This window comes from Eutrigla gurnardus, assembly GCF_963514095.1.
Source record: "Eutrigla gurnardus genome assembly, chromosome: 20".
NCBI classification, from domain to species: Eukaryota; Metazoa; Chordata; class Actinopteri; order Perciformes; family Triglidae; genus Eutrigla; species Eutrigla gurnardus.
In genome coordinates, this window is record NC_139931.1 from 7310932 (window position 1) to 7333566 (window position 22635).

The window sequence follows — 22635 nt, forward strand, 5'->3', positions numbered from 1 at the left end:
GCTCATAAAATATATGTCACTAAAAGTAATTAAAACAGCATTAAAGCTCATAAGTATGTAGAGGTTTGAATTTGTTTGTTTTGCTTCAAGTATTTAATAATATTCCCAGTCAATCTTACGCCCAGCAAAAGTCATATAAAACCACAAGAAAAGAAAATGGAGAAAAAAAAATCCTTATGGTTGCTCACGATGCTCAAGCATGCATCTGTTTCCCAGCCAAATTACCCTGACCGCCTATTAAATGCTTATTGGCAGTTTATGGCTGGCCGTGAATCCCAAAATAAACATTTATTATAGACGGGTCGTTTTTCGGAACAGTTATTGTGTGCCTCACATGGTTTGCAAGTGACTGGATAAATGTTCGCTCCAGTTTCGATAGGAAACCTGCATAACACTGGATTTACGTGACTGATAATAAAGCTCGAAGCTGATTGGCTGCGTGTGTCTAACGCGGCGGTATCCTCTGTTGTGGTTGGCTGGTTCCCTTGCCAATCATTTGAGGATTTACGCCCCATTCCGTGATGTGACGTTGTACAGGAACATGGCGCTATGGAGGGTAGCCGTTTCATGATAGTCAGGGCTCTTCGCTAATTCCCTTTAGCCGTGTTTATTTGAATAGCATCAGGGTACATACAACAAATATGATACGCCGACAAAGGTGATCGCTCCTCTTGTCTCCATGGACAACGGGACACTACATTTCGTATCGGCGTTTGCTGTCGTCAGCTGAAACTGTTAGCATTGACATACCAGCCGAAGCTAGTTAGCTGGTCTAACAGTAAGTAGCCAACGTTAAACAGACAGAAAATATGCTTGTTAATGTCGCCCACGCTGACGTTAAACTCATTATCAATGATTAAAAAAACGCTGTTTAGTATCAACACGGTCATTTATTGTTTTGGACGAGGAATCCAATTAGCTAACGTTTGTGTTAGCTAAGCTAGGAGGATGAAGAGCCGCCATGGATATGTTTTGTTGCTGGCCAGTGGGATTTTCCTGTCGGCGTCCTGGCTGTGTGAAGGAGCCCCTCTTCAACATCCTCACAAATCAGGTGAGACAGCTGACTGTAAGCTGACACGGCCACGTGATTGAACACCTGTCTGTCCGGCTACTTAGCTCGCAGATGTTTCGGTTCAGTTCTGACAGCTAGCTGTTGCTAATCGGCAGCTAAAAGCTAACAACACAAACAGCCCGGCTGCATTTCCTGCTAACCAGTGAAAACTCTCAGCAGAAAATAGATATTTGTAGCGTTACTAACCAACTATTGTTGTTTGTTAACACGAGTACGTTTCTCTTCTCTTTATATGGACAGGTACATCTTTTAATAATGCTTATAATGGAAAATAACAGCATGACATGAATCTGCGAATAGCAAACTGGTGAACACAAACACTTAAAAAAACAACCCAGACCTCAGAAAATACTTATTAACCTAGTCTAGTTCCATTCTGATTGATATTTAACACAAATGAATTAACCTGCAGGTAGCAGTGACGTGTGTGAGTTAATGTAGGTACAGAGATGTTAATCTGTCAGTGGGGTTGGTCCTGTCATTGACATTTAACCAAGTTTATGGGGCAATAGACTGGATGTTGGCCTACCGGCATGGAAACGCTGTCTCTTGTTTCTAAGTGAACCTGTAATAACCTCTTTTACGTGGATTGTGGTTTCCTCATCACGGGTTGTGTCACAGGTGTGATCATTTTGATTATTTTAGGATGGATCCAAGAGTATTTGCGCAAGAAACCAGTTTGTAATGCTGTCGTATGTCGTTGTGATAAAACAAAGTCATGTTGATTCAGAGACTCTGGTTCAGGACAGAATTACAGAACTAAGAGTACATTGATTGGTTGAATGCAATTCAGTTCCAGCTGCTTTGTGAGATTACAGTTTTGTAATTCATAGTTGACCAATTATAGTTGTTTTAAAACGCAAACACTTAGTTACAGCTTCTCAAAGATTAGTATTAATTGGGTTTCCCTCATTCCACTTTTATTGTAAATGGAATGCGTATAACATATTTTCCAGACAAAATTAGGAATTTAGATTAATCAAGAAATGCCACACTAATGAACTTGTTGCGGATGCCATGCATCCACTGAGACACAGGGCAGCTTTCAGTTTATTCACTCTGTTTGCAGCTCGTCAGCAAGAGGTTCAGATAGTCCACCTGCAGACGGGAATATGCAGTAATGAGGGTCGCTAATGTGTAACCATAACGCATTCCAACCTTATCAGCTGGAGTCAATGATTAGCAGCAGTGTTGTTTGATTATTATACTACAGCTTACAGGAGAGCAATCTTGCAATATGAGCATGCGTTTTATGCTTTTATTTCACAGCAACCGATCCTTTTCCCTATTTCCCAATCTTCATCTTCCACAGCGATGCCCTTATACTTGATTGTTTAAGATTTCGATTGAGGTTATGGAGTGTGGGTGATATCGCACGCATGAGAACAATAACTGGAAAGCCACTTGCAAAGCTGGGCCTCATACTGTATACACAACAAACAGGAATAAAGGTAGATGGGTAAGCATTAACAGGAGTGTCTACGTTTGAACTGTAGTGACAGCCAGGTGATGGTGGCTGTTAGTCAGGGTGGACACATTGGCCTTAACCTTCCACTACATTGCTCATTGATTCAGTGATTACCACCCCAGGGTGCATGCTGACTTTACAACACTTGCACTATTGACCAGTCTAAAAAGGGATTTTTTTAATCTTAACTGTGGAAATATTACTAATTTATAACTGAAATATGCACAACACATCTTATCAAATAAGCATACTTACAAGGGCAGCAATACGTATTTTGATGAGGATTAGTTCTTCCTATAATGGCAGCCAGACAAATCTTAGCAGAACCCCAACCTGTCAGCTAGACAATGCCATCCCTCATTCTGTACATAACAGAAAGCACAGACATCCACTGTTGTGCACAATGATGGGTGAAATTTGCAAAAATGGGTCAGCTCCTCCTTTGCGTGAATGCCTACTGAAATATGCAGTGGAACCCGAAATAAGAGCTGGCAGCTCCCTGCTGTATTGGTCCCAAAAACCAGCTGAGTCATTTGGTGGGGCCTGCCAAGTCATAATATGGACCCATGACTCAGATAAGGCCTAACTGAGGAGAACTGATCCCATGTAGCGCTGCCGTGACCCAGCTCCTGCTCCTCTCTGGGAGTCCGGCACCGCCTGGAACCCTGTTGCTTGACTGAAACGGACGGGGGTGGTCGTATCAAAAGAACTGCCTCCAATTGTTGTGAAGTTGAGCTTTATTATGGCCAGTTGGAATTCTCTCTGAGCGCCTGTCAGTGCCTTGATCTGATGGACGTGTCGTTTTAGAAGTCATACAATCGGAAATACACATTTTTTCAATCCATCTTCTGCGCGGCGAAGTGAAAAACCACGTTCAGGGGTTTCCCCTCTCTCACTACGAGGCTGTGGTGGATCCAGCCAGCCTGTGTGGCGGTGGGGAGAGTGGGCTGCTGCGTGACATGGCAACAGAACATTTAATATATAATATAACATTTGCATATATGCAGCAGATATATTTGTTGTTGTCAATGGTTATAGACGTTTAATGTTTACCTAAACTGTAGAGTGCCTGTAGCTCTGTAACTCACCAGTTCAGCCAACAAACGTCGAAATAAGGACTTGGACCTAAATTTGGTTTCTTACAACTGTAGCACAAAGGAATTACGTATAACCTTCAGTAGTACATTTAACAATTAAAAAGGTCCACCCTTCCTCCTAATGTTGATAAATTGCAAGATGGGAAATCTTTAACAGCTGTAAGTACACATCTCCATTCAGGGATACGCCTGTGTCCTGACGATGGACCCATTTAATCTTTAATTCCTCTTCTCGTCAATATTTCACCGCAGACACCGTTTCTCTGTTGAGATCTTTGGCATAGAGGAGATATTTCAGGAAGTGAAACTATGGAAACATCCATTATTTAGAAATGGGTAAAATATCTCTCTGTCATTTCAACCTTTTACACTTTCACTCACAAAATATCTCCTTTTACTTATTGCTTATTTACCCGTCGTGTCTTTGACTGAGCAAGATCTTTTAATGTTGTGGTCTTATTTTGATCATAAGTAAAGAAACCAGTTTGAGCGGCCGTGTCTATTTTTGTCGGTGAGGGCTCGTCGTACTGTGACAGACATAAAATGAGTCTTAATCATAGCTGACACTTTGGATCATATGTAATGCTCCCCTGGGAGCTAAAGTGATTGCTGCTCATCTCATCGGCCCCTTGATGCCCAAAGATCCACCAGACCTGAGTTGTAGTAAGATCACCACTCAGACTGCTTTTCAGCCTCTCTACAAATTCTTACCTCAGGTTCATTTCAAGGGAATTATTTATTCAAGTGGGGGAAGTCTGCCGGAGTAATTAATTTAGTGGCTTAGTCCGTGTCAGTGTGGATAAACCTTAAAATCATTGTTTATGTAAAAACAACATGCATCCACATTTTTTTTTAGATCTCTGTCTGCACACTGAAATGTCAAAGTGGTCGAAAAATGGCTAAATCTTTCACCTCTTTCTGTTGGCAAACAAAATCCTGCTTCTTTCCCACTCGCCATGTTGCAATAAGGAAGAACACAGTTTAGATGTTCTCATTGACATTCAGTAGACTTCCTATTTTGACATCTCCATTCATATAAAATAGATAAATCAAAAAGGTAGCCTGAGATAATATCCCCTGTGCTGCTGCACTAAGAGCATTGATCAGTTCACGATGTTACGCTCGTGAAAACAACTCCTCTTAAAAGCTAAATATATACAGATTAATGATGACACATGCATCGTGGGATAAGCTATTCAAAGAGATTTGGAGGATGTCAGAAAGTAAGATTTTCTTTTGACATTGCAGGATCAGACAGTGTTAAACTAGAACTCGATTATTTCATGTTGCTCCCATCTCTTTATTTATTGAAAATAAAGAGGTGTTTTCAATTTTAGCAGTTTAGTCTAGACATTTTGGCTTGGTTTCTAATTTATTCCAAAGGTTGGACTCTTTTGCATACTCAAGTCTGTTGTTTTTCACGTCATGTGCTTTTGAAACTTAAAGTAGGTTGTAGTCTGGATGTATTCAGCGCCCGCCTTCATCCGTCAGGAATTTGTAATTCAGCAGAAGGAGACTCCGTAGGTGTTGATTCTCCCTCTGGCAGGCAGGATGTACCTGACAAGCTACAGTGGGGGGTAGAATAAACACAGGAGGGAGAACAGGGCCAAAAATGTCTCATTATTCTTTCAGTGCACACACACACACACACACACACATGCCAGATATGATGTAGTGGGATGAGATTATGCTTGCGTTTATTACAGTGTGATAATGGCATAGTGAAATTATTAAATAAACAAATCATGCACTTGCAATCAGCGAACTTCCCTGATATCACCATTTCTGACTGACACAGGACAAAAATGCAGTATTTACACCTTTCAAGTAAGCAGTAAAATGTGGACCATGAGAATGAATATGAGCTCAAACTCGCTGCCAAGAAAAGGTAGAGCTCTTGTCAGAATTATGTAAAATTAGAATTATTTCAAATCAAAATCTGGTATAAATGTGGTCCAGCCCACTGTTAAATACTGTAATCGTGCATTATCTATGCCTCCAGAAGATGATGTTGGTTGCACTAAATTGGACAATGGCTGTGCTGAAATGGAAAGCCTCAGCTGTGTGAATACTGGTCAGCATCAGCGTGGGGAGAGAGCAGCGGCTGAGCAGTGCAGTGGTCGGGTTACAAGGCTGCCGTCAGCCCTGACAAGTCGGACTGACTGCTGGGCCAGCAGCATCTTCACCGGCGCAGACTTAACACCTGCTGTCACCTCTGCTGCACCATCAGCTGCTCATCAGTGGAAACCCCACACAACTGTCCCTCTGAAGGGCTGATGAGGTGTAGAGGTGGGCGGCTCCGGTCTGCAGAGCCATCATTAGCACTTCATGTTTGCAGAAATTGTAAACCTTAAAAGAAAAATCCCTGTTAGACTCTTTTATAAGGTTATACAATCGAAATGATTGCGTGTCTTGCACAGTGTTAGACTGAGAAAGGGAGCAATACGATCTAGAAGTTGCCTTTCAAACGTCCAATTTAAATGTACCCTTCCTGTGGGTGGATTAACAAGGAGCTACTAGACCACTGCTGCGTGGTATTACTGTCAAAGAAACACGCTAATGCTCGTGTGCTTGGGGCCAACTTGTATTCTCTTCTAAATTAATTTTTAATGTGAATAACTCAGCGTTGCTTCTGTCTGTTTTTCTCATGTCAGGTGGAAGCACAGGGGACAACACGCTAGCTGTCTCCCTCTACCTGTCCCTGGTGGTGTCACTGACGGCGCTTTTGGCCTTGGTGGTGTTGCTGGTGAACTGTGTGACCTGCTGCAAGGATAGGGAGATCAACTTCAAGGTGAGAGTCCTAGCGGGCAGCTAGCCAGACAGACACAGCTGCACCTGCTCCCTGGCAGGCCACACCTAATGAATGCATGGGGTGGGGATGGATTGTAATGGACAGTGTCTGTGGGTGTAGGTCCTGTTTGTGAAAGAGATGCTCTGCAGTATTGTGTTGTAGAATCACGGCAAGCCTGTTTTTGTAATCCAGTCTTGACGTTTGTTGATGTAGGAGTTTGAGGACCACTTTGAGGATGAGATTGACTTCACTCCACCGGCAGAGGACACACCCTCTATGCAGTCCCCAGCCGAGGTCTACACCCTCGCTGTGTCTCCTGTGGCCCTGCCTGGACCCCCACACCTCCAACCTCCTGTCCTTATCACGGGTCAGACACAAACAAAACGATTTTTAATGTTTTCTTCTATCATACTTTTTTTTTTTCAGTTGTCTACATTTTCTACTCTTTGTCAATTTCAACTAAATATGCAGACTGTTTATAGACTGGTGTATTTTTGAGAGCATATGCCATTTATAGTACATACTTTACTTTACTTTACTTTATTTATAGAGCACTTTTCCTACATAGACATGTAACACAAAGTGCTTTACACACATAAAAAAGAAAATAGAAAGAACAATTACAAAGAAATGACAGTGTAACTGTAAGAAATGACCCTGTAACTGGGTCATTTCACAACATACTGTAACTGGGTCATTTCACAAGAAAACACATGTGATATTAAAACAGTTTAACTACGTGATTTTATCCAAATCAGTTTTGATAAAATCTGGGTAAACCCGTTTTCATCAAAATTGCACTGCAGTTTGCTGTTTGGTGATTTCAATAATTGTGTGGTTAAATGGGCATTTTTAAAAACGACGACAGCAACCAATTAACCTTTTTAAATTAGTGCAGTCTTAATTAAACTTGTTTTGTGGTTGGTTTCACAGACGGCTCCACAGGCCTCCAGGTGACACGTCATAGTCTGAGTTATATTCAAGAGATTGGCAATGGCTGGTTTGGCCAGGTAAGATTATTTGTCTTTAATTTGCATGTTTTGCATAGTCCTAAACAAACAGGACATCTTAATAATATGTCTGGTTTAATATGTTTATCCGATACAATCTTTTAACTCTTTTAACGTTACATGTAGAGGCAGAAACACTATGGCTTTTGTTTGTTAACAGGTCCTTCTGAGTGAAATCTACACAGATCCAGGTGGAACCAGAGTGGTGGTGAAGGAGTTAAAAGCTAATGCAAGTGCCAAGGAGCAGAATGATTTCCTGCAGCAGGGGGATCCATACAGGTAAAGGGATTTATATATATTTTTTTAAACTGAAGATTTTCTTCTTCAGACATTTTGATCAGTTGATCATCATTGATTAATCTGTTAATTATTTTCCCCATTAAGCGATTATTTGTTTGTTCTATAAAATGTCAGAAAATGAATGAGGGGAATTAAGCCATGATTATTATAGTTGGCAATTAATGTAATAGTTGGCAACTAATTGATTATCTAAAATGTGATTGGTTAATGATAGCATTTTATTCATTTACTTCAATGGCATTTAAAAAGATGAGTGTGTAGGACATGCACACAGTACATGTGGACAAAAATAGCTGTATGACATCCTTGTAGTGTTAGCAGCACCCTCTACCTGTCCTCTTACACACTGCATCAAACTTAATCTCCTCAAATCTTACAGATATTATTTTAAGGTATAACTTCACAGCTTTAATTAGCATTATTATTAACACGCTTTGTATTATCTCTTGTCTACACAGAGTGCTGCAGCACCCAAACATCCTCCAGTGTGTGGGACAGTGTGTTGAGGCCATTCCCTTCTTGCTTGTCTTTGAGTACTGTGAAATGGTGAGTGACCACGCGCTCCGCTAAATGTAATTTATAAGCAGGAAATACACAATCAAGCACCTTTTTCAAATGTACAAAAAGTTTTGATTGTGTATGACTCAAAGAAACAATGTGTACATGGGAATGAAATTGATCTACTGTAAATTAGAGGTTGACCAATTTTTGGGCTTTTGCAATCTATTGTCATCGATGGAGCTGGGCTTCATTTTTTTTTGTAGCGTGTTTCAGAGATAACGTAACACCATAAAAGCTTCCAACACATTTAGCCCATAATTCCTTCTGGAGATAGGGTGAACATTTTGTATCCTATCTGAACTGTTTTCAGTTTATTCCCCCCCCCCCACGAAGGTTATAAGGCTTCCTTAATTATGAAATCTGAGAATGATCTCATGTCACTCTGTTGTGCTCACTAATTCATAGGGCTTGGTTCCTTTTTAAATCCTGTCCAGCAGGCCTGCATGGCACACCTGCCCTATTGACTCTGGACTGAAACCCTACTGTCTCCATCCCAAATTAGCTCCTCTGTTCATCTTAACACATTGAAGTGACCCAGACTCCATCGTGGCAAGCAGATTTATCTGTTTCTTTTCACCTATTCTGGGTGGGCTGGACCCTGACTGCTGGGAGCTCCCTCCCCTCCCCTCCCCTCCTCCCTCCTCAGCTCCCCTCCTCCCACTGAAGTCGCATAGCTAGTCTAAGCCTGGGACTTCTCACATTCCCACCTCACCCAGTAAAGCAACAGGCTCCGTTTCGCTACTCTGGTGTCAGCACCACCAGTTGCTGTGTTTGTGCATTTTTATGGGTGGCACCTTGTGCATGTTGGAGACTGTTGAGTTCTGTCTAAAGTAAACTAAGCTGTTTCTGAAGAAGCCTATGGGATGCAGGAAGACATAAAAGTGACCTAAAATACACACCACCTTGATTTATGTCAACAAGGCAAACCTTAACGATGAGTTGCTGTTAAGTTAGAGAACACTGCACATTTTAATGCGATCAAACCTGTAACCAGTACTAATCCACTCAGTCATAGAGAACATTTAAGGCTGTAGTTTGTGGTAGTTTTGAAAAACATTATATTGAAAACTGTTTCTGATTCTGTGTTCTAATGTTCATTAAAGTAGGAGAAAAAATATAATAAACCTTAACGTTTGATGGAGCCCAATCCATCAGAATATCACTTAGAATCAAGTCAACATTCATTCTTAAACGTCCCTGCATGCTATGTCTAGTCTGTTATTGCTGTTGGTTGACTGATTGGAAGGTATGTGTCAACTGGATTTAAGCAGATCTGTATTAATAGATCCCTAAAATTCCAGAATAGCGATGCAACGAGTAATCATTTTAATTATTCTTTAAAGCTGCTATAACAAATATAACATGACGTGTAAACAATGTGAAAGCCTGCAGCCTCGGCTTTTAAAACGTTACTGTTTTAGTTTGACCCTTGCCACACTCTAGCAGCTATAAAACATCCTGCGTGCCTCTGTTAGTGAGTGCATTAAACCCAGGTGTGTCCGGGTGACACAAGTCCATCCACCTGACTTTTACCGCCTGATGCCAGGAATACAGGATGTCCTTTTTCTGTGGTTACCATGAAAGATTTGGCACCACTTGAGAAGTTTGTCTTCAGTTGTTTTAGACATATAATGTTACGTAGCGTATTAGTTGCTTGTGTAAAGAGTTTTAATTTGCGCTCCTCTGATGTGGAGCCACATTATGTGTGCGTGGGGGGGGGAGAGCAAAATCATTTCTACTGTTTAGGTGACACCCACGCTGCTTTCCCATTAGTCGGACCTGGTAACATATCCTGCAGGGTGCTGTTCAGCTCATCGTGCCAGACATTGCATAACTTTGTTGGGCCGGGGTATTGTCCAGCTGCCCAGGCCTGGCCGGTGTCCTGGCATTGTGGTCTTTCCCAGCCAGCTCTAGTAACGGTTCTGACAGGAGATGGAAATGAGTCAAAGTGAATGACTTATCACAAGAGTGTGTGAGTCGTTAAGGAAGATTACGTATGAAGACCAGGTTCTGTTTGTTGAAGGCGATAATGTGTGAGGGTAGCACAACTGAGTGATGTCTATACTGGTTATCCCTCGCTGGATAATGAGTTTTGAGGACTTCATCCAAGTGGGATCTTGTCTTACGCAATAAATGTTTTCCTTTCTTTTAAATATTTACGGTGCGTGTTCTATTTGCACGACTTGCACATAAAAGTTGCACATAAAACTTGAGGAAAAGAGCGTCGCACCCGCTTCTGCGTCAAATTCAGAAGCAAAAGACGGCTCGTCCGTGTCCTCCCGCTTCTTCAGTCCACGTCAGTCATCCTCTCGATGTCGGAACACGAAATGGGACACCGCAGCTGCGCAGTGGACAAGATGAATCCCAAAAAGCCAATATACTGTGACGTTCCCTCCGACAGCCCGGTGATTGATGGTTTTTTTTCCGTCCTGTATCAACCGTGCCGGGTAACCCTGACTCAAAGCATTTTTAGACATCAAAATACATCAAGCAACTGGTGCAGGGGCCACAGAATGTCACATACCATAGTCTTGAGTGACAGCTACTAATGCATGGATCTCCTGCCTGGTGCCTGGCCAAGACGTTAGTCAGACCCGTCTCCGGTTCAGGGTCCCGGACATGAGCCAGCTGACTTCTGGCTCTCCAAAGTTGTTGATCTGCTTCATTTATTGCGGTTGTTAAAGCAACAATCCCCGCAGTGTTATGGAAGTGATCTTTGCGTTATTACTGTCGTGGCATTTATTTAGTTATACATTAGTGTCCATGCTCGGCCGCATGGGCGTACTGAGTATTATAATTCACCTTGTGGGTGAAGTTGCCCTTATGTGGTTGCTGTGCTTTTTAACGTCTGTAGGCTATTATGCTCTATTGATATATCAGCGTTGGTCATATTCTGTGGTAGCTGTGGAAAAAAACATTTTGTATGAACATTACATCCTTTAAGTGCTTTATGCTTGATTTCACATGACTTTCTATTTGTATACAGGCTAACAGTAATCAGTATATAGCCTGCTTAAATAGCTTGAATACTTTTACATAACTCGATCATGTGACGGTCGAGCCAGACATGGATCTGCTCGTTGGGACTTTAGTACATTCTTGGTTATTCACGGGGTCAGACACAAGGCTTAATTGTTTTGGACCTTCGCAGTTAATGTTGTTTCATTAACGGCACTGGATCCTCCCACTGAAACCCGGACCTGATCACCTGCTGCGGAGCCTTCACGAATGAAGACGGGCAGAGGGTGTCGCTTACCATACATTGGATTTAGCTCTTCTGTGAAGACTGCTTCTCAGAGCCGTGTGAATGCAGGGGACGAAGCATCCCATGTTGCTAACTTAAGTCTTATTATAAGACTAAATATCACTCTCCAACCGTGTCTCTATGTTTATTGTGTGGGGGTGTAATTAATTATCTTTAAAGTGCCTTGTCCTGCTTCCCTCACGGGAAATCTTCTTGCTTTCTCTCCTTCACTCATGGGCTCCGAAATTCATCCGGACACGAGCACAGTTTATTTCACTGACCTGAGCTGAACTCCTTTATTTATAAATCTCTGTGACACAGCATAGGGGTCCATTAAACGGCGATACCCTTATTTGGTCCTCTGACACCTCAGCAGCGAGAAGTGCTGAGGAGACGGAAACAGGAGAGTCTACTGCCCCCGTGTGGCAGCCTTAGCACAATGCACGTAGCTTTTCCAGTCCCTCCTACGGCTGTAATACATATGCTCTTCTTATTGAATGTTTAAGTTGGATTTGGGTGAGATTACACAGCTGTGTGTTTGTCTGTGTGTGCTTGCAGGGGGATTTGCGAGGCTATCTGTCTCAGCAGGACTGGATGTTCAGAAATGCCGAGTCGCTGCAGCTGCAGAGGATGGCGTGTGAAATCGCTGCCGGCGTCACCCACCTTCACAAACACAACTTCCTGCACAGGTAGCACTTCAGAATTTGCAGCGCAGTCACTGGTTTTTCCACCCACGAAGCTAAGCATTGTGTTTTTTGTTTGTCTGTCGAAGAATACAGCTGCTTTTCACGGTAATGCGCACTCTCAGTGACAGAAACATCACATATTTTCTTTGCATCTACTCACAGATTATTTATTTCTTCCGCAGAGCCAATATGTTGTGTTTTTCTGCCCTAGTTAAATTAATTAGATTAATAGTTCTCATAATGAATAGGTATTACTAAATTGAGACGTAGTTCTCTTTACACACTGACCTTTCATAAAGACACAGTTATACCATTTCCATGGTATATGATTATAGAAATGGTTAATAAATGTCACTAGACACGAACCTCATAAAATCTGATTGTCAAGAATCAGGTCAAGTGTGAGTTTTCCTTTAGTGCTTACTGTCCAACCAGTTTCAGGAGTACCGGTGTTCTCCAAAAAAGGTGTGTACAGCAGGAGAGGCCGTGTTTCATTTTCATTTTTACCCCGGCGAGCGCTGGATGTCTGGCTACTAGTAGCCAGCAGGGTATTGGGAACGTGTGGCTTAGGGGGTAACATACGATGCTCAGCTCATCAGCTCTATTTTGCATGCTCAGAATAAGCTCAGAGGGTTCCAATTACACAGCTCCCATGCATTGCCACAGTGTCAGCTGTCCGTTGCCGGAGGGATATGATGATTCTGCTCTTTGCATGTAAAAGGATAGCCTCATATTGGACGTTGTTTTTTTAATCCTCGTCGCAACGAAAAACGAAGTTCTACAAGCTCCCTTCCATGTGGACAAATTTAATTTGCAGTCATAAAAATATTTGTGTGTCACTTTTATTCAAACGCTACAACAAAAATGTTAAAAAGCGTACACGGACTGAATGATGAGTGCAGCCGCACGCTGGCGAAACTGAATGGGAGGTGATTGATGGTGCAGCGCTGCAGACACAAAACCCTCGGGGCAAGTGCTGTGTGGGCCGATATCCAAAGCTGAAACCTCAGCTTTGGAATCACGCATGGGAGAGAATGGTGCTGCAAAGGAGCAAAACGTCGTTAAATGGGTTCTCATTGAGAAACGGCGGAAGGGGGTTTCTTTCAAGACGTGGTTCAGTGATTGCTCTACGTATATATGTTTTCACTACTGCCATGTTTGCTCTTATCGAGATCACTGCCGCACCACTTGTAGGGCTAAGACGTTGGGCCGCTTTCCTTACTGTATGTCGGGGCCTCGGCCAACAGCGGGGGACAGGAGAGTTTAAAATAAATCTCCATTTATCTTACAGAGGTTTCGTTGGGTCTGACAGTTGTTGGACCATGCACACGCAAGAGCGCCGGCGTCAGCAGTGTTTTATCGTTAAGTGTGTAAAGGGACTGCACAGGGAATGCCGCAGGGCCGAAGGGAAACCAAAGCCTTCCTCTTAAAGTGCAAATTAACTACCATATGTCTGCTCAATGTGCAAAGAGAAACTCAAGGCTTCCTACGCCCTCTCCTGGCAGCTTCACAGCACGTTTGTGTGTTTCCCTTAAGAAACTACATCCTGCTGCTGTATGCACAAGTCAGGAATAGCCCCTGTGTGAGTCCTGTTGCAAGGTGAAGAGCAGAGGCAAATGACAGAAGAAGAATTTCCTATAGTTGCCAAAGTCATTTGTGATCCTTGCCAGACTCCTTTGCCCCGATTCTTGCGAGGTAATCTTATCCTTTTTAAGGTTAAGACTAGATTCGCTTCACACGGCTGAATATTTCCATTCCAGCGATGATCACAAACCTGCCCGCTAGCTTCATAATGAGTAAATCATTTTATGAAATGATGGATTTGTGAAGTATGTGATCCATCCCGCTGTCTGATGCTGATGTTCTCTATGCTCTTATAGTGATTTGGCTCTGAGAAACTGCTACCTGACTGGAGATCTCACAGTCAAAGTGGGAGACTATGGAATCGGACCCTGCAGATACAAAGTAAGCCGAAGTTTTTCAGTATTTTTTTTAACACCGCGGGTCGATTACACAAGATACTGTACATTAGACTGGTTTATTGACGTAGGACCAGGCAAGGTTTTACTCCTTTATAGACATGATCGCATAGGGTTGGGCAATGGTTTCTATTTTCATACCGTCCAATCGTGGTTATGTAAGATCGCCGATAGGTAGGGGGTTGCATGAGTAGGAGGAGGTGGGGGGAGTTTGGTCACAGCACCCTACTTTAGGGCACAGATTCTAGAGATTATTTTTATAACCCCTTAGTTCTGATATATGTTACTTCACATTGGCTTAATATTAAATAATAAAACAATCCAAACAACGTTTTAAGGGCTGATGCTGATAAATGTGATGTAATTGAAATTGCTGATTACCAGTGAGTCTTTCTGTGTTTTTCTATTGAAAACATAATAGCTGCTCAAAACCTGATTTCAGACACAAACTTCTGTTCGATCTCTTTGCTTATAGCATGTTAACACAGCTCCACACCAGCAGCCCAGTGATGCGCTCCACATAGAGCCCGACTGTATCTTGATCCCCATCTGGAGTCTCTGTGTAATTAGAGAGAAACTCACACTGGCTTACAAGGATGTGTGTTGTTGTGCAGCCAATGATGACCTCACAGAGAATAATATTTGTCTCATCGTAGGCGGTGCATGTTTATTGCCTTTTTGACCAATTGCCTGTTTCACCAAAGAATTACGGCTGTAATGGGACACACTGCACATGTCCCGAGGCACTTCTCTCTGCTGCATTCCTGAAATACTGCTGATCCGTCAGTTTGGCTGTGTGAATTTAATACGCGTAAGATAAGGTCACCCAGTGAATCTATTTCTGTAAAGAAAGGCAGAGGCAAAGTGAGAGTACACCGCCTCGATGAGAGCTAATAAACCGTCAAATGTCACCTGTTGTAGCTTTTTTATGAGCTTCGGGGTTTTGCCGTATGATGTACAGTATTTCCTTGAACACTAAAGTTCAGAAAAGTGGTAAATACTGTGTGACTGATTTTTTTTTACCATGTTACTATAGGAGGATTATATCATCACAGAGGATGATGTGTTTGCTCCCCTTCGTTGGTTGGCTCCTGAGCTGCTGGGCGAGCGCCATGGGGGTGTGGTTACTATGGAGCAGACCAAGCCCAGCAATGTGTGGTAGGTACCAGACTGCAGCTCTCAGCTGATACCAGACATTTGACCATATTTCACATTTTACGCCTCATAATAAATGATCGACTCCAAATACAATTTCAATATTTCTAGTCGTGGCTTCGTTCCTGAGAGAGAATATATATTTGTTAGGCTTATAAGGATGCCTATATAATGCATGTATAATGTGGAATAAGACAAAAGCAAATTGCTCTACAGTGCATCCCTTGCTCATTGCTGAGAAGACAAGCCCTTTCTGCAAATGTAAGAGCTTGTAAATCCCCCAAAGTCTTGTCTACTTTCCAATAGAGGGGTGAAAGACACAGACACAACACCAGCTAAGCACCTCTCCAAATCTCTTTTCAGCCCCTCCCAGACTTCACGACTCATTGCCCAAATGCTTTCCGGTCATAAAGTGCAGAATTACGTAAGGTGGTTTTAGTCACAAGAGCCAGATTTCCCCCCTGACTAAAAAATATGTTGAGATTCACAATCTTCCCCACCACGCTTTTGTTTAAATGTGTCTCTCGCTATCGTTGCTGCCTCATTAATCATTTAATGTATTATATTTTTAGTGCTGTGTTTGTGTGTGTGTGTTTTGGTATTCATAACGGCTCACCTCATGAAGTTTTATGGTTTGGGGCCAAGATGTCTACGGTGGTGTAGTACATTCCAACAGCTATTTTGTCCTTAATTGTCTGCAGGGCCTTGGGGGTCACATTGTGGGAGCTCTTTGAGAATGCTGCTCAGCCGTACCCACATCTCTCTGACCGGGAGGTGCTTAATCATGTGATCAAGGATCAACAAGTCAAACTCTTTAAGCCACAGATGGAGCTTCCTTATTCCGAAAGATGGTGAGATTTTGGAATATGTTTGCAAAGCTTTCTTTGACCGTTTTTTAAAAATGTTGTCTAAAAATGAGATGTCCGTTCTCCCCGTCACTACAGGTACGAGGTGCTGCAGTTCTGTTGGCTGTCTCCAGACAAGCGGGCCACGGCAGAGGAAGTGCACCGTTTACTTATCTATCTGCGCATGCAAGGCCAGAAGGACATCGAAGAAGACTTTGAGCAACGCTGGGATGCTCTCAAGCCCAACCCTTCCACACGGCAGACCACCGTCAGCCACTCCTCCTTCCCAATCTTGGAACAGTTTGCTGACGACGCCCTGCGACAAGAGATCGACGAAGTGCTCACCGTCACCGAAACGAGCAAAGGTCTCAGCTTTGAGTATGTTTGGGAGGCAGCCAAGCACGACCACTACGATGGCAACCACGGGCGTTCAGGCATGGACACGACATTGAACTATCACAGCATGTTCTTTCCTGCTTCCACTGAAGACATCCAGGCCCATTTCCCCGAACCCGTAGCCAGAGCAGCGGGCACAGAAGGTGGTAACACTCAATCAGGAATCCCTGGGATTGTACCAGTGTTTGATGCACAAAAGCCATCTAATGGAAATGAATATTACATACAACTAGAAGAGCAAGGGGAGAGCACTGTTGGGGAAGAGGGGGATAGAGGGCAAGCAATGGACTTCAGTTCAGGCCGGCAGGACTTTGTTGTTCTCCAAGATGTCCGTCTGGACGAGTCGAGCACCGATGCTGATTTTTTCCACCAAAGTATCGACTCCAAGGATTCCTATTTACCAGACAGCCACATCTGGTCTTCCCTTGAAAACGACAGTCCGTACCACACCAACATTTTCACTGACGGGGGGTCCAAGCAAGAGGATTCTCCTGCCTGGAGACAGAGTTTTATGGAGCTTCCGGAGCGCAACGGCAACCCTTTCCATGACGTTGCACCTTTAGAAGCCCCGGAGGTGGATACAGACAAAAGCTACGGGGATTCTTTTTTAGGGGATTGTTCAGAATCCCCTCACACGATGTGCTCTGTGGAAGCGGAGGGGGGGAACACAGACGTGAAGAGGATTCTGAACACCGAAAAGCTAGCTGACAACTTTATGTTTCTCAGAGAGAAGAACCTGATGAAAGACGGATCGGGGTTCTCAAGTCCACAGGAGAATTTTCTTTTACCCGGCACGGCCCACGAACCGGAGGCAAGATTCAAAATGAGTTCTTGGGACAACCTCGAGAATTTAGGCAGCTTAATCGCAGCAGACAATTATCTTAAACCATCAGCAAGTAGCACATCCTCAAGACAGGAACTTTTAGACTCTCCTATTACCAGCTGGGGGGAGTTAAGCCCGTCTCCGGTAGAAAATAAAACACTGGTGCCTTCCGTTACAGTGGTCACAGAAGATAACACAAGCAACAGGCTGCCAGTTAGTAATAGTTCTTCCAGCGAAGACCTCGGTCTGCTGCAATCCTCAGACCGAGGTGTAGACTCTGGTTTTGATTCTACCTCGAAGACGCTCGAGGTCGTCAACAGTCAAGCTGATGGCCACACCCCTGCATTCTCTGAATGTGCCACTACAGACTCATTGTGCACAGATGCCAAAATTCCCAGCCTTGAAGATGACCTTGGAACCTCAAAAGATGATGTTGAGCCCATAGGGAGTAAAACGCCTGAAAATATGCAAACCCAAGCATTTTCACCGGACAACGGACACAGTGAAGACCTCACAAGTAACGATCTGTTGAGTGAACTCATCGAGGATGCAGATATAGAGCTGGAAACCACCCTCTCTGACCACGAAGAATCGTTCCTGGATGCTAACGGGCGCTCTATTGTCAGATCTTCTCTGTTGGTCTCCGGGCCATCTTTGGACCAGATCAGCCAGGACAGCTTACTGGAAGACAGTATGTCCACCACTCTACCAACTGTAGACAACTTAGCCGAGACACCAGACTCTTTAGACTCCCTTGACATCCACAGGATAGGCGAACAAGGAGAAGAGCTGAGCGCTCAAACAGCCCAACACAAGCTCCAGCCTCCGTACAAAATATCCGACAGTGGCTATGAGACGGAGAACCTGGAGTCTCCCGAGTGGAACTCTCAGCCGAATGGTAAAGACGGTTCTCCTGTTAAAAATGGCATGAGTGTTGCCAAAGAAGAGGAGGAGGAGGAGATAGAGGAGCTCACAGCTACGACAAATCTGGTCCCCCCGGAAATCGTCATCTCGGAAGTGGAGGGTGCGCTGGATACTCGCAGCGAGGATCCCAGTGAGGGCCAGCAACTTGATGACGTAGCTCCCGTCCAGGAGCCAATCATGGCCAGTAATTACAGAGACTCTGCCTACTTCTCGGACAACGAATCGGAACCCGAGAAGAAGTCTGAAGATGCGATCGCGGGGAGTTCCGGTGACGTCACGTGGCTGAGGAACTCGACTGAGGGGGCCAACGTGGAGAGACATGTCGATTCTTTAATTCAGCAAGAATCGTCTGTAGCTGCTGAAGCACGGGGTGATGGAGACGCACCGCATGTTGGGGGAGTATTTCCACAGGCAGATTCAGAAGAGAAATGTGAGGAGGAGGCGACCAGCAGTGAAAATGCAGATGTGAATAAACTGGAGTTGATCAAGGACGTCACATCTCGAGATCAACCAGACCCATCAGAAGATCTAGGAACTCCACCACCATCTGTTGCCCCATCGAAGCCGTTGCTAGAGAGCTCAGGTCATGCCAAACTAACCAGGACCTTCGCGACCGATAGTCATAAAATAAAAGAGCCGGACATGGAGGGGCGTTACCTGGGGAGGCGGGACGGACAGGAGGACGACGTAGATGCGGACGAGGAGGACGAGAACAGCGACGACTCCGACGACGACGTCCGCGGATACCAGCTACACAGCTCCAGTTCAGAGAGCGAGGACGACGCCGTGCACCCGGTGCCGCTCATCGTCTCAGACGACAGCAGCGCGAAGAACCTGAAGAGCTTGTTGAAACCCACCACGCTAAACTTCCAGGGGTCCCCGTCCCCGTTTCCTGCAAGTCGCAATGCAGATAACTCCAGAAGAGCTGTGTCGTTCTTCGATGATGTCACCGTCTACCTGTTTGACCAGGTAAAGTATTGTCTGTGTTATTATCATAACTGAAGATGCTGTAGTGTGGCTGTATATAATATCCGGTTAATTCTGATGTAGGAGACCCCCACCAAGGAACTGGGTGACCACTCCTCAGGATCCCACAATCAGGCGCCAGAGTTCAGCAGCCCAGTTCCCTCTGCCAGCTACCTGAACCGGTTCGCCAACTCTGAAAGCTCCACCGACGAAGAAGGTAAATGACAAAAACCCACAGCGTGTACGCAGCTCCTGAAAGTTGTCTTTGCCATGACGTGAACCTTCTTGACCATGCAATCCCTACAGGTGGTGGTTTCGAGTGGGATGACGATTTCTCCCCCACGCCTGCCTTCCTGCCCAAGACGGATAAAGACCCCGTGTCAAAGACGATGTCCTCGTCTGCAGCGTCTCGCTTTTCCTCGCCGCCGCCTGCAGCGGGCCGCGTGCTGGAACCCAGCTGGACCGGCTCCTCAAACTACTCCCGCTTCTCCATCTCGCCGGCCAGTATCGCTAGCTTCTCCCTGACGCATGTCACCGACTCTGACATCGAGCAAGGAGGCAAGTTGAGCGCACAGTCGAACCATTTCTACTGAACTGTCTGCAGATATTACACACAGCAGGCTTAGACAGTAATATGAAATAGTAATGTTTGAGTTATATTCATCAATCCTCCCCTTTTGTTCACCACAGGAAGCAGTGAAGATGGAGAGAAGGACTAGCGTGATATCGAATCATCACACTTTTGAAAAATTAAATGAAACTCGCACTTTTTGGGAACGGAGAACGGCTGACTAACGTGGTTTGTGGGGCGAAACCGCGGACGCTCCTCTCAGGCAGAACTGCTCTTTACGGCCACGAGAACAACGACTTTCAGCAAATAAAGGCAGACAAGGTCCAGTCTGAGCCACATCACCTCTCCAGCTACATCAGTCTGTGTGATTTAAGTTGAATGAAAATTCCACCTGGGAGGGGGGGGAGGGGGAGGGTTCTAAACGTTTGCTTTAAAGACTCATCAAGCACATTCCAGGTGTTTGGCTGCTTCCTTTGTGTTGTGTGTCGAAGTGCACTCATTTTCCAGGACTTTTGCATCACCAAAAAAAAAAAAAAAAACGACTTCATGCTCTGAATTCAACACACACCAGGCTGGCAAACTCATCACTACAGCCAAATAGGAATAAGCTCTTTGATTTCAGCCCTAGAACTGAACATCCAAGCGTTTTTCTCTGAATTTGTTAACTTTGCTACTTCATGTTATGCGATTATTTCAGTGGTTGCCTCTTTTTGTTTTGGAAGAATGCTTTTTTCGTAACCTATCGTTGGGTGTTTTTATGTTTCTATCTCCTAATTGGAGACAAGCTATGTGCGGTGTCCTTCTGTAGCAGCATTTGAATAAGAAGGGTTGAAATTGACCTATAAAACAATCTACAGAGCTGACACACTATGTGTTCCTTTTATGAATGAAAAGGAACATTTAACAGTAAGTAGTTTCATATTTTTGAGACGCCTCAGTAAGAATGTTTGATGGGATATTAACCCGATCAGAGCTGATCCAAGTGAGGAAACACTTAAAGCTGCGTTGTTGTTGTTATTATTATGATTATGCTCCATTTTGTGCTCTGAAATGTGCAGTTGGCTTTGACTACTTTCCACTGGGTCTTCTCACAGTGCCTGTGATGCTGTAAAGGCAGCTGCACTCCTCCATTCACTATCACTACGTTTAAAAAAAATCACACCTCGAGTGAGATTGTATAAAGAAAAGAAAAAGAATTAAAAAAGCGGGAGATTTTTATTTTTAAATGTCAGAATGAAGAATTGTTAATGAGTTTGTTTGTAAACAAATGTGCAATGAATTTCATGGGTGAGCTGAGACTTGAGTTCGTGGGACGACCCGGCCAACGTGGCGCCGCTTCGCCTGCAACGTGCAGGGACTTGAAGCGCCACAAAAAACTACTAGAACAACAAAACAAAAGAAAAAAACACTGCTGCTTTTATCAGTGTCATCAACAGAGTTGTCTGCCTTTTTTTAAAAAAGAAACTGTGTCAAACTTAATTTAACTGTTCGGATGTCATTTTCCTCCTTCATCCCTCATCCAGTTGCATTTTGAAGCATTTCATCATTGCATCTTAACATCTGTGGCTCGGCTGGCGACGCCGCCGTGTGTCGTGATCGGTTTCTGTACAGAAGCGTCATGCAAATGGATCGAAATCCGCTCTCCCTCCAAGGTTTTCATGTACAGCTCTTAAAAAAAACACAGCTCTTTGAAGCTGTGGGTTGTACAGTTAGTGTGTGGTTCTTCAAAAACACCTTCAAGATTTTGTCACAGATGACCTGTAGTAGATAAAGTCCATCTCCCCGTACAGAAGACACTGTATCTTAGATGATGTTAACCTCTGTTTAAAAACCAGCAGCCTGTGCTTCAGTTAAACTTGAACATTTATTTAAGGAAATCTCGTTTTATTTGACTACAGTATACATTTGCTTAATCTTGCACATTTGAGAAATGTAATTTAATGTTGAACCGTACCGATGTATGTAAATGTAATTTTTTTTTCTTTCTTTCTTTGTCTGTAAATGGGAAAAATGATGTAACTGAGTTATAGATATGAGGTTTCATTTTGTAACTTAAAAAGCTGAGTTGATCAGAGGAACATATCACAGTCGTCGGCTAAAAGCAGTTAAATTAAGACACAAAAAGCAGATGTGAATTCATTCTGTCCTTTAAACTTGTAGATTTTAAAAAATATTTTTACTTCATATTTATCATGCTTAGTGTAATTGAATGAAATGTTTATAATTGCGTTGTTTAATATGAAAATAAATGCAAATGAACTTCTAAATGAGGGGCTTTGTATCATATTTGACTCTCTGGCTCTTACACAAACCTTTATTAATCCCGTAGATTGTTTTTATATATTGTAACTAAATTCTCTGAATGCAACGACCTGGCTCGTAGTGAAGGGAACTGGCTCAGGTGTAACCAGCGGTTGTATATTTCCCCCAGATGTGTCCCAAAGGAATCGGCCTGTTTTATGGTTAGGATGCGTACTCCATAACCACTCTCCGATTCTGGCCGGAGACCTTTTGTTGAATGTTATTGCTCCTATTTTCTTAATGAAACTGTCAACCTTGCAGTCCATTTATTAAAATAAAACCTTCCAAGTCGGCCCTCTTCAGTGACCGGTACTTCATCAGGTGTAATGAATGGTTGTGTATTTGCCAGATATGTGTCCCAAAGGTGAGGAATAGGCCTTTTCACTCGCCGAGCGGTTACGACGCATACTACATAACCGCAACTTCCTCGCTTTGTTACGGCCGGA

The 22635-nt window shown here is 43.7% G+C and overlaps 1 protein-coding gene across 1 annotated transcript; it reads left to right on the forward strand.

Annotated features, from left to right (window-relative positions):
• Positions 1–529: 529 nt before the first annotated feature.
• lmtk2 (lemur tyrosine kinase 2) lies at positions 530–21352 on the forward strand. The gene is made up of 14 exons (XM_084037101.1): positions 530–1051; positions 6292–6428; positions 6642–6795; positions 7362–7438; positions 7599–7717; positions 8197–8284; positions 12102–12232; positions 14110–14194; positions 15245–15366; positions 16065–16214; positions 16308–19320; positions 19402–19534; positions 19624–19879; positions 20012–21352. Exons 1-14 carry the CDS (start codon positions 949–951, stop codon positions 20034–20036), a joined length of 4593 nt encoding a protein of 1530 aa, XP_083893227.1. The 5' UTR covers positions 530–948; the 3' UTR covers positions 20037–21352.
• Positions 21353–22635: the final 1283 nt, after the last annotated feature.